The sequence below is a fragment of the Falco peregrinus genome, chromosome 2 (genome assembly GCF_023634155.1).
Source record: "Falco peregrinus isolate bFalPer1 chromosome 2, bFalPer1.pri, whole genome shotgun sequence".
NCBI lineage: Eukaryota > Metazoa > Chordata > Aves > Falconiformes > Falconidae > Falco > Falco peregrinus.
In genome coordinates, this window is record NC_073722.1 from 15,233,340 (window position 1) to 15,246,095 (window position 12,756).

Sequence of the window (12,756 nt, forward strand, 5' to 3'; positions counted from 1 at the left end):
TACTGTAGCAATAGCCTTTACTATGGAAATTGCTGTGGTTGATATAAAATGGGAGAAGGCTTTTTTTGCTCATTATGTGCTTATAACATGCAAAATCTTTATAGCAAAATGTTTTTTGTTAGTTCAAATTACTGTGGTACTGTGTCAATGCTGTAAAGTACTAGCTAAAAGGGACTCAATATTTTTTGCATTTATGTCCCATAAATGACCATGGAATTTATGTGCTATTGCACAGACCTGAACGGCAGCCATGAGAAAATTCTTTTGCAAGTGTCAGTTTTCAGTATAGCTTTCGCCATTATTTTAATGTAAATTTAACTTACTTGATTTGTATAGCTGGCTTACTGAAGTTTTCAATTACTGGGTCAAGCGTATAAAATCTTTCTTTTCACAGGGTGATGGGGAACTCTTCATCCTTATGTATTGTACCAAAAGAAATATAGATACTATAGACAGGCGATTCTGTTTTGACTTGGAAGCTTCAGACAGGTAAGCTCGTGAAACACACTAGAAAGGACTCTTTCTAAGTAGTAGTTAATGTTACTGTAATACTACTGTTGTGTTTTCTTATTTTTTCAATACCCATTCAGACTGCCAATGGGTAATAGTCACTGGAGGAGCAGGCAAGCCCTGCCATGGCTCACAGGATTTTACTTCAGTTATGTGTAGCAGAAGCAGGGAGGATCTAAACTGAAATGTAGACATTGTCTGAGCTCATATAAAAAGAAAGCATAGAAAAAGTTAGAGAAAGTATTATGAATTGCTGTTATAGTTGTGAAGAAATGTGGCTTAAATTGAAGTACACAGAGCTATAGTGAAAGACTACAACCACAGTAAAAATTCACACAATCATGTTATATAGACAATATCGTATCACAAGCCTTCTTCTCAAAATGACATGTGGTTGAGGGTTTATGCTGGGTTCTTAGATTGAAAATAGCACCAGTGGAATTTTGAGGCTCTTTAGGACTGGTGTTGTCATCCAGTGCATCTTGAACATTGTTGCCACTGCCTTTTTGAAACAGCACCATTTTGTTACTTTGTTTCAAAAGAGAAGAACTGCTCATTTACTTTGCTATAAGGGTCTTACCATATGATAAATACTGCTTTTCGTCAGTGTTGTAGTCTTAATTCATTTATGAAGGTGAGAGAGTCCAACTTAATAGGGTACTGCAAATAAATACGGCTGTGGTAATGCCACATTGTTTTGTATCTGTGCAGAACAGGATTATATCTAGCATTAAATGCTAGATACGAGTTAGTGAACTGTTGCTGAGTTTTTGCATCCACCCATTTTAAGCTGTTTTTAACAAATACATTTGCTTGTTACTTATACAAATTAATTACATTGAATATGTCCTGTAGTAGGTCTTCAAGTTTTATGTTTTTCATTTTTTCTAATCAAATTCTTATATGGCCAATGTTGTCAGACCCCTCTGTCCTATGATTGCTAGTGGTCTGCAGATATGTCTGTGATAAGTGTCATGTGCATGTGCACAGCGTTAGGTCAGAGGCTGTGGCTAGCTTCTGTGGCCAGTGAGACTGGCCTGCCTGAGGCATGCCCATTTCTGTAACAAGCAATGGGTTAAATGATTGCAAAACTACCACCGCGTCTGAAAACTTCCAGCTGGCATGGCAGATAACAAGACACTCATTTACACCTCAGGTGGCATTTGTCACAAGTGTACAGCATGGTTTCAACTTGCATTTTTGAATTGAGGAGGGTGTGGCTTAACTATTCTAACACTGTGCCCCAACAGTAGGAAAGGGAGTAAAGATTTAAGGTCTTGACATCAGCTCCTCTTGGGTCAGTGTTGGTCAGTATGAATAACAGATTTCAGAGTCTGATAAAGTTGCTAAAAAAGTACTGTGAGAAATGTCAGTCTGCCCCCCTCTGTGTGTCATCTCTGCTGTGCCAGGGTGTCTGGAGTTTGAACAGAGATGGATGGAGAGCAGTGTTTCCTTCATCCTGCAAAACATTTTTTCATTCTTTTTTCTGGTAGAAGTGGGAAAAAAATCTCATCCATCTTTCTGTCCAGATACAATAGACACAACTGGTCCACCGTGACCTTGATATCAGACATTTTTCTTTTAATAATATATGTGTGTAGTACTGAGATGTTCCCATGGAGATTAGTTCTGTGCTGCAGGCCATTAGCTTGTTTCCTTGGTATCAGTTCAGGGCACACTTATCCCCTTGGCTTGTCCAAGTTAAAAAATAACAGATAGATTGATGACTGGCCATGGGGTTTTCTTTGTTCCTGTGCTGTGGAAGGAGGCAAGATTATAAAATTTTAGGAAGGATTTTCCAGTAGCAAACGTTCAGTCTTGTGTGTGACTTGAGCATAGTTTCAAGCTAGCTGAATATTTACAGATTCCTCTTTTTAAAAGAAAGCCAAGATTATTCTTTTTTCTTTAAATTCTGAAACTTACAAGCATTGAGGGTGCTAGGATCCTGGCTAAATCTCTGGAAATGATGTTTTTTCATTTTCTAGTACTCCATCATGTTTAGTTGAAGGTGACTAGCGGTAAATGTAGAGAAATTTAAGTCTTAAGGAGACAGCAGAGGTCTCTTGAGGCAGGAGAAAGACATTCTATTGATAAAGAACATTATCCTTCTGAACTACTACTTAGATTTTAATTTAACCAATACAGAACAAGGAAGAGGGAAGGCTTTGTCTCTTTTGACTTTAATTTGGAGACAAATAAATGTTTCATGCAACATATACTGAGTTTGATGTATTGCCTCTAGGTGATACTCTTTGATACCTTGACAGTTGTAATTTTACTGAAAAGAAGCAAAGTCTGCCCTGCATAAAAGTAATCTATTTGAATTTTTTTTTAACTAGTAAAGCAAGGTAGAAAAAAAAAAAAGCCAACAAATCAGCATGTGGGGGTTTTTAGTTAATTTAGCTAATTACTTAGGGTATTTTTTTCTACAGAGTGATTAAGTTTGCATGTTTAAGATGCTTGCAGCTCTGCTCTACTAGCAGACCAGTTTGCGCTGAAAAAAGCTGGTATGGCTTGAGAAGCTGTTTTGGTTACTGTTATTGCTAATAACAATCTTAGCTTGGTTTAGTCATAAAGGTTATTAACTTCAGAAATTAAGGCAAGGCTTTCATCCCCCACTCTAAGAGCTCAATGTCTATCACTGAGAATAGTAAGAAATTCCATTTGTATGGCTTAGTAGTCTCCTTGCTTTAACTAATGAAAAGAGAATGACATGCTTGATTGCTGCCATTTTCCAAAGTTATGGTTGAGTCTCCTGAGTTTAGATTGGTTTGCTAGAGTGTGAGTGCATGCCTTGTCCTCACATGTTGTCTGAAAAGAGATTTTGAGCAGGAGGTATTTGTACCTATGGCGTTTTATGCTGCAATTAAATTGTATGATTTGCTAAAACTTATGCCAAGGTGAAATAGAAACATCTCTAGATGTAAAAATACACACATGATATATAGACTATTACGATTTTAAGTAAAAGTGGGATTTGTACTGGTTTTCTTTGTGCCGCTGTTTTTTAGATAACATTTCCCCCTAGAACGGTTTTGCTACCTGAAGATAGATTTAATACGAGAGAGAGAGAGAGAGAGAGAATGTTACAAATGAGTTCTCTATTTCTATCCATCTCTGTATGATGAGATTTACAAATTTGCCAAAAGTATTGGCACACTGAATATAATGACTTTTTTTTTTAATTGACAGAAAAATAATTACCCAAATAATCTGTCCTGCTTCTAACTCTCCTGCTTTCTACACTATGTTACACCGCACAATTATTCTTTTTGGTTTGCTATTACAAAACCAGAAAAGTAGATTTATCTTAATATCTGTTCGCTAATCCTCATGTACCATAATTGTCCATCTTTGTTTTTTAGGAAAGTTATAATAGTGGAGTTTTGTAATGAGGTACTGCATTAAGACTATTATTTTTTATAAGACGGTTACTGGAAAACTATAATCATTGTTGCTGCTCTAAAGCTGAAGACTACACATCAAATAAGTTGACAAAAGCCATTTTTTATGTAACGACACAGAAATGCAAAAGCAAGTTTATTTAGAATTCAGAAAACTCAGTTACTCCCAGCAAGTGTTGGAATCAACAAGCTATCAACACTGAGCTATTTTAAATAAACTGAAGATTACATTTACTTTCCTTTTTCCTCCCTATCCTCCTTATTTCCTACTGTTTATTTAGTTCTGTACCTTTTATTTTAAAGATGAGCAGTGTTTAGTAATTAAACAAAAAAACCCCAAACCTGACTTTTAAGACAATGGGCTTTTGCTTGTAGTTGGAATTAGATTTTGACAAGATTTTTTTAGTTGTTGGCAAATGCAGTTACTCTGTGCGGCTGGTACATTTGCAGGCCTGGAGCTCCTGTGACCATGCAGGCATTTTCTGAGGAAGACAGGAAGCTGTGGATGGAAGCCTTGGATGGAAAAGAAGCTGTAAGATAATTTTTTTTTATATTCGTTTATAGTGTTATTGAAAAATTCTCTCACCCCCTGCTTCCTGATCCTATTTATATTTTAATAAACTGGGATTATATAGTTTGCAAAATGGTAGATTCAATGAAGAAAGAATAAAAGTGAAATAAAACTCAGGAGAGATGAATAACTTGGTAAAGCTCAGTGTAGATCACTGCTAATGCTGATACAAGATAATTTTCACTGTAGTGACAGCATTGATTTTTATAAGTGGTTTCCCGTCACAATGATGATATTGATATTTTAGAAAATGTCTAGAATAAGTATGTCCACTTAGCCTTATGCTGGCACACTGCATTACAGTGGCAAGACTTGCCCGAGTTAGTTACATTGTATTATTGTATTTGGGTTTTAAAACTAGATTAAAAAACCCCCAAACAACCTTGTCAATGGGAATGAAGTTGTACTTGAATTCGCTTAATTTTTTGTTCACATCAGGAAATGGGTCTAAACTGCAGAATTGAAACACACTGCAGGTCATTCTTACAATCATAAATATTATATTGGTCTTGTCCGCCAAAAATAATGGGATTTTCTAGTCAATGGCACAATCATGTGTCTGTCCCCAGTAGCTGGCTACTGGGGATTTTAGTAGTAGGTTTTATTGACATCATTCTAAAAATCTCGTTTCATCTGCAGAAGTGTTTATGACCATCACTCGTCTGAGCTGGACTCCCTAGTAAGCTTACAACTTTTGGGAATGCTGAGCTGGGACATAACTCCCAGGATTCATCAGAGCATTTCACAATGATTTGAGTGAACTTGAACTATGGAAATTTAACCTGCATAGAAACATGGAGCATGCAAATCATGGTTAATTTCTATGGCTGTAACTAACATTGTTCTGCTCTTGAGGGAATTGTATCTGTTGAGAAGTTTTTAAAAATTTCACTCCTTAAAAAGTGCAATTATCTACTTTCTGAGAGGGCACAGACCTCTGGTCCTACTGTTAGAGCTGTTGTAGTTAGAGGTGATAATGTTCTAGCTGTAAACAGCCGCATTTGTGCCTACTGGGCATTAAGATTAGGGGTGTCTTGTTTCTGGTTTCATAAAATTATTTGAAATAATTCATGTCTTTTTACTCTTCTTTTGTTAGCTGTTCATCAATTTGAATAGAGCAAATGCAAAACAAGAAGGAAGTAAGTATTTGAATTACTATTAAAGCTGGTTTTTATTAACATTTTACAATTGAGAAAGGCAAAAGTACATTTTTTTCCGCAGATCCAACGTAATTAAATATTTTATTTTTAATCTTGACTTCTGAATATACTTTGCAGGCTGTGTAATTAATGGGTTTTCATTGTAGCACAGTTTAGTACATACGTAAGAATTGTAAGACTAGACATAAGCTGGAGAAACAGTCTGATTGTTTTTGCAAATTTACTTCATTCTTGAAATTGACTCAAAAAAGGTTTAATTTGTATGTAAATGTATCACAATTTCTTAATCTAGATTGTGTGCAGACATCTGTTAGAATGCATAAGTATGGTTTTAAAAGCAAGCACAGCTGAACATAAAGGTCAGCAAGAAACACTGAATGCATGTATTTAAGATGTAAACCATAATACAGAAGTAGAAGTGACGGCTTTCTTTAAATGACTTTAGCTTTCTTCTGTTAGCAAAGTATATGAGTGAAAACAGTTATCCTTCCTGCATTGTCAGGCAATTTATGCTTGCTGCCACCTTTTTTTTTTTTTTTTTAATAAATTAAATTGTTGTTTAAAGCTGGATCCTGGTGTTTATTAATAGGTGTTTTTCCACAGATTTTAATTTTTGTGGTGCAAGACCAGGTCCCCAGGAACAAGAAGGCCAGATGTTTGGGGGAAGGGCAACTTTGCAATATAAGCTTTTAAATGAAGTTTTGATGTGAAGAAAAAGAATAAGATAGGAACAACAAAGGGATGCTGGGTCTCAGCTGTTATCCTGTTAATGCATCTGCTTTTATGTAGTCAGATCGTTAACTGCTGTGAAATGATATACATGTGTCCTGTATCTTTAGTGTGGGAATTTCTTTGGCTAAGGGTAGGACTCAGTAAAAGCCCTGCTGTTGATGATTATGTTCTTTCTTCATAAGTACTTCCTTGTCCCATTTGGTTAACTCTCTCAGATGTTGTTGATGTTGCAGTAAGTACTGTTAAATTCCATTTTGCATCTGCCAACATATGTACCTAATCAGACATCCCGTTCTTCAAAGGCTGCTGCTGTGAACAGATTCGGTGAAGCCACTACCACCAGAGCATTTACTTGGGCTAGGCAGGGTTGTTAAGGAGAAAAGGGGAATTTCTCTAGAAAAAGTGATGTATTATTCCCATTCCAGAATATTTAGTTTTGCCTGAGAAGTACTTGCTGCGTGATTAAGTCCAGCCTTATTTTTCAGTGAAATACAGAATTGTAATGGTACTTTAAAACTTTTCAAACTTTTTGTTTCCTTATAGGTGCACAATTGGATAAGATAGGGTTCACTGTCATCAAAAAGTGCATCAGTGCTGTTGAAACACGAGGTAATGATCAACCTGACCTGTGTGGAGGGGGTGGAGCATCTTGTCTGGTCTTTGTAGAAGGACCCTGTGATCTAGTCTCCTGTAGATCTCTAGGAAAGACTTAACATGGTAGATATTACGCTGATTACACTGACCAGGGCAGGAGCTTCCTGCTGTCCAATCCCAGCCTTTTATGTATGGCTTTCCCTCAAGAAATGTGTTTTTCAAGAAGTGCTCAGAAGAGGGTAATAGCACATCTCTTGACAAAGGAAACCAATACTTGTGCGTAACACCTGAGAAAAAAATCCTGCATCTTGTAGGCAATTTCTGTACCTTTGCTTTGCTGTTGGAACAGACTAATTAATTTTAGTATTCCATTTATGGACTTTGAATGGAGGTTTTCTCTTCAGTCACTTAAGGCAGAAGAACAGGGGCTTGTCAGGCAAGTGAATAACGAAAAGTACAGAAGTACTTCTGTTAGAATTAGTTGCACCAGAGGCAAAGATGCTGTCAGGCTTACTGTTGCATATACTGATTGTTGTACCTTCAAAACTGGAAACCAAAGAGAAAGATCAGTATGCAGACAGTATTCAAGAGGCGATTGGGATTATGATTGTGGAGAGGTGGTGTGTTACAGACCCTGTGTAACTTGGGCACTGTATAATATCGGCTTTTGAAGAGGTAAAGAGATGAAACAGGTAATTAATTGGTTATGGTGTATTTCTTAGTTTGTTGAAAGGGATGTTGAAATTTCTTTGTGTGAGTTTTGGTTTTCTTCTAAATTGTTCATTTTCCTTCCCATTCCCAAAGGGGAGATTTACAATTTTTCAGGAATTGTATCTTTTTTCCTAGAGATTTAGCATTGCACAGGGCAGAATATTTATACCTATCTTTGTATCACAATCCATCTTAAATAGCTGAACAGAAGAATGGGTTTTTCACACTTCCTGTCAATGCAGGGTCTTACTTAAAAGCAGTGTCTTCTGTGCATGCACTTACTATACAATATTATTAGTAAGACTGAGCAACCTTTGTGATACTTAGAATTTAGTGTTTTAAGAGCAAGAAGTATCTGAAATCCTTTTTCTCTTGGGCTTTTCTGTATCAGTCCTGTCTGATGCATTAAAGATGTTATTCCAGATTAGACCATATTCTATCTGGTATTATTTTGGTTCATTTTATTGTTTTGAATAATTTTCAGATAAGGTTTGCTTGTCTCATCACTTCAAAATTTTAGTTACTGGCGTTTACGGTCTGAATATTTCAGCTGGGGTGCACTGCAGATGAAGTTGGAATACTACAGATAAGTTGCCTTCACTGCAAAACCCTGCTTCAGTATAGACTGGATGTTCTCTTTGCACTGGATGAGGCAGATTTTATAAAAAGGGTAGCATGTGGTCATGCAATGAAAAGCTGCTTTTGGTCTACAGCACAGTGACTGGCTACCTTACAATACCTGTTGAGTCATGCTTACTCTAAGCAGTGTGGAGCAACTTGTATTTTGGTTTATTCTCTATAGGTGTGTTCAAATAGTTTTCTTTAGTAGTCTTTTTTTCTTTTCTTCTTTCTTTGGTACCCTGCAAGGAAAGTGAAGCAAGAACATAAATGTGTGGAAAAATGTAAACACTTTATTCACGAAGTGGCTGGCTGGAAAAATGGATTGGATATGTGGTTTCTTCTCGTGGCTGTGAGTGGATAGATTGAACTGAGTGGTGGTTCAAGTCCACTCTGTCCTTTATGCCTTGATTTAGGGGCGTGTAAGAAGGTGTGAAATATATTTTTAACCCCACCTGATATTGTTGCTCATGACAGATGATAAGCTTGTATTGGTTAGAAACATGTGTCCCCATAGTGGGATCTGCTCTGAATCATACTTGGAAGAGAATTAGTTACCTAAGATAACTGCAGGATTTCCTGTCTTTGGAGACCTTGCAGCTTTACTATCCCTTGTACACAGTCTTTGTAAGACCTGCAGTCAATAGATTGTAGTCAAAAGACCTGCTTTCTGGTAATTACTACCAAAGAAAATGACTTCTATACATTGATTTTGTTTTGGGGAGTACTTAAGAAAAAAAAAATAAAATCAGTGTTTGATAAATATTTCTTTTCCCAGGGTTTCAAGAATGGGTTTAGGTGAGGTACTACATTCCAAGAACTCGGCAATATACCTAGCTCCGTTTCAATGAACCTGAAATGCAGTGGCCAAATCAAGCAGTTGATGATTTTCTGTTTACTGGTTCTGAACTTAACATTGACTGCATTTTTTTTTTTTTTTAAAAAAAGCGCCTAACAAACAAAATCCTGACCTCATCCATGAGACTGAAATATCCTAAAAGGGTTGGTTTCTGCCTTCTGTAGAACCTGCAGGACCTTCTTATGATGTCTGCAGAGAAACAAATAGAGGGCCAGGAGTATGTTTAGTTGTTTGCCTTAGAAGGGTTTGGCCAAATAGTTGTATGATGAAGAAAATACATCTTTTGGGCTGCAGCTTTTATACCTGTACTTGTTCTTAAAGACAATTTTTACTTGATTATTTTACTTTGATGGTAACACATCAAAGGCAAGTTATGTTCAGCAGAAGAAAACAGGACAGATGCCTCTTCAGAGACTATGCTTGTGTGCCATGTTTTTATCTCTTTTAATCATAATGGGTGTGAGGTTGGCGTGGGTGGAAAGAGAGGACAGTCTAGTGTGGGTGGAAACTGAGAATAGTCTTGTCATGTCATAGCAGAAAAAGTCTGGTATTCAGAGAAAAGCATAACAGAGATATTGAACATATTGAACATAAACTTATCAATGGCTGGATAATTCTTTCTCAGTTATGTTCCCTTTTATAAAGCCAAGAAGGAAATTATTTGCTCTGAATGAATAGAAGAATCAAAAGCATTGTTTTGGTTAAAATGCATATAAGCTTTTGATTCAGCATTGCCTTCTAAGACGCTGGCTGTGTTTTACCTGGTAGGAGATGCTGAGGCATCAAGATATGCAGCCTGTCTCTCACGTACCGAGTACAATGCTGGTTGGATGTGCACTCATGTTTTGTCTCTGAGAGAGCATTTTGGGATTCTGTTTGGAGTATTGTATTTATAGTTCTGTACTGAAACTAATGCAAACGAGTGGAAGTTTACAGAAACATCAAAGAGCTGTTTTCTCTGGTAGTAAAGACTCTGTGTATGTTTTTGTGTGCAAGTATTTGGTTGTACCTTCTGTGAGGATGTGGTAGGTGTTTGCCAGAGCAGTGTTTGTCTCGATTTTAGAACTACCGGAGCTGCTAATCTGAACTGCAGAGAGAGATGGCAGCATTGAGCTGTCTGCCCAGTCTGTCTGCTCGTGAGACAGAAAGAAGATGGTGAGCAGGAAGTAGAAAACCTTTTCACATAACAAAAAAAAATAAGGCATTACCTTGAATTTAGAGTGTCACTTGTATGGCTGTTCCTGTACTGTAGACTTTGTCTGGCATTGTATATGTGGCTGACACAGACTAGTAATATAGTTGCAAATACAACTTTTTATATACAAAGTAAACTTGCCTACATACCTGCTTACAATATTGAGTATAAATAATTATTTTACTTACAATACCTTACTTTTCTAAGCATATTTCACAAATTGCATGCCTGTGCCGAATTCTGGTATCAGACAGCCAGACATCTTGAGATAATGTAAATATGAAGGAAATTATGCTGTGGGGCTTTACTGCTCAAAGTTGCCAATAGTGACTGGTTGAGCCGGCAGACGCAGCATCTGAACCCTTCAACATTTTAGTCAATGGTAAGCTATTCCTTGCAATGAGTCATCTTGTCAATTGTGTTCTGTAAATGCCAGGCATTATCAGTCTTGGATGCTGAAATGTGCAGATTAAAACAGAAATAGTATGGTTTCAAACCAGGTTTGTATATTTTAAATAGAACATCATTTAAAGGTGTTTAAAACTGTGTTGAAATATTAATTCCTCTTTGCATTTCTTGATGTCTGCTAGCAATTAGCTGTGCTTTTTTCAGGTTGATGAATTTGAAACTGATCAATTATCTGATAATTGCTATCAGAGACTCATGATTATTGCTGGAGGATTGTCTTAGTTTCAATGCTGCCATCATTTCAGAGACTTTTGCATATCATGTCTGTTTTAATATTGAGCAGTAGTTTCTGTGGTTTGACCTTAATTATTTTTAAGCCCGTGAACATATGTTTGGGGTCAGCACAGTTTGGTTCCCCCAGCTTTACTATTAGAAGCACAGGAAGTCATGAAACAACTTCCGAGATAAGCGAAAACTGAGCTGTATTTGGCTGTGACAGTATTTCTTCAGCTTTTTAGCTTCTTGCATACGATGCAGAAGGCTTGTTCTGTGGTACTAAAAGTAGTAGAGGACATTGCACAAAAAAAAGTGTGATACATTTTGGCAGAGCATTAAAAAGCTTGGTGTTACTTTTGTACCAGAATTTTCCTAGACACCTTTGATAAAATTGAAGTAAAAAATATTTGCTGCTGTCAGGACAGATTCCTAGTGCATCCTTGTTTGGAGTAAATCAAGGAGTATGTTTGTGGTGGTTGTTGGTGTTTTGTTTTGGTTTTGGTTTTAGCATTGGTAGTTTTTAATTAGCGTATGGCATGCTATCACACTGTTGATCTGGAGATCACTGGAGAACTTACTTGGCTGGGTTGATAACATCATATTTTGAGAAGAATAATGTTGTGGCCACATAGCTGTTTTTTGTAGTTCTTTGTTTTGCGTGCAGCTAAACTGTGAGCACATTCTAGAGTTGTGTTTTTTGATGATCACAGATGAAATGATGGAGATCTGGCTTATTCTGTTCATTTGAGCCAGCTCTGAAGATGACATCTAGCTTAAGACTTGGCATCATTACAGTGGTGCCTGCATCCTGGGGAAAGAAAAGGGCCAGTTTTGCCCAGGTGGAGCAACCAAGAGAAGTAGCAGCTGCTGCTGTAGCCTGTCAGCTCCTGTCTGGGACAGAGGATGGAGCAGTGCTAACAGGGAGTTCAGCAGGCTCTCAAAGATCTGGAATGGCTGAGGAGGCTGCAGACTGTGAGGAGGAAGAGGGGTGAGTGAAGAAGGAAAAGATGTAGCAAGGCTAGACGGGAGGACGAGGTAGAAAACGCAAAGTTCTACTGTATTGAGAATTATTGCTGCATATTACGGTTGTGTCTGACAGTAATTCATTAAAAGGCTAATGATTTTTACATACTTCATCTAATATTTATTTGGGAAGAAACTTTTTCTCATATGACTGGTTTTAATTTTCCTTCTCTGCGTTGGAACAGTTTGGTATTGAAACTGGGAATTCTCCACAAGTCTTCCTTTGTTGAAGGATATTTTGAATAAGAATACCACATAATCTGTTATTTGAAAAGATTTCCTTGGAGTAGAAACACAGGTATTTTGTGGCATTTCTATTTCTATTCTTTCAGGCCAATATGAATATAGAGGTAGAGTATGGTGAGTTTTGTAGATGACTGCTTATTATGTGGCCTCTCAAACATCTGTGTCAGCTTCAGGACTGTCATACCTTACCTCCCTCTATGTGGGCTCTGAAACAATGCAGCAGACAAAGAAATACCTTATTTTGTCCTTTTCCTTCCCTGCCCCTTCTCTCCCTCCTATTTTCCTTCAATTTTTTTTGATAGCTTTATTTCCTGGGAGGTAAAACTGGGTGTGGTAAAGGAAAGCAAAAGAAGGGGAAGAAGAGCGGTAGGGAATGAATGTGTATGAGGGGATGGAAGGGCATGGAGGAATGACAGGGAAGTGGTCCAGTGTCCACATGAAATGAGATT

General features: G+C 37.2%; 1 protein-coding gene across 1 annotated transcript in view; it reads left to right on the plus strand.

Moving 5' to 3' along the window:
- ARHGAP10 (Rho GTPase activating protein 10) overlaps nt 1-12,756 on the plus strand; it is a 155,119-nt gene that overhangs the window by 76,617 nt on the left and 65,746 nt on the right. The window contains exons 10-13 of the mRNA XM_005243310.3: nt 395-489; nt 4,365-4,446; nt 5,582-5,624; nt 6,921-6,986. Coding sequence (XP_005243367.2) covers nt 395-489; nt 4,365-4,446; nt 5,582-5,624; nt 6,921-6,986 — 286 coding nt within the window. The remainder of the gene's footprint in view (nt 1-394; nt 490-4,364; nt 4,447-5,581; nt 5,625-6,920; nt 6,987-12,756) is intronic.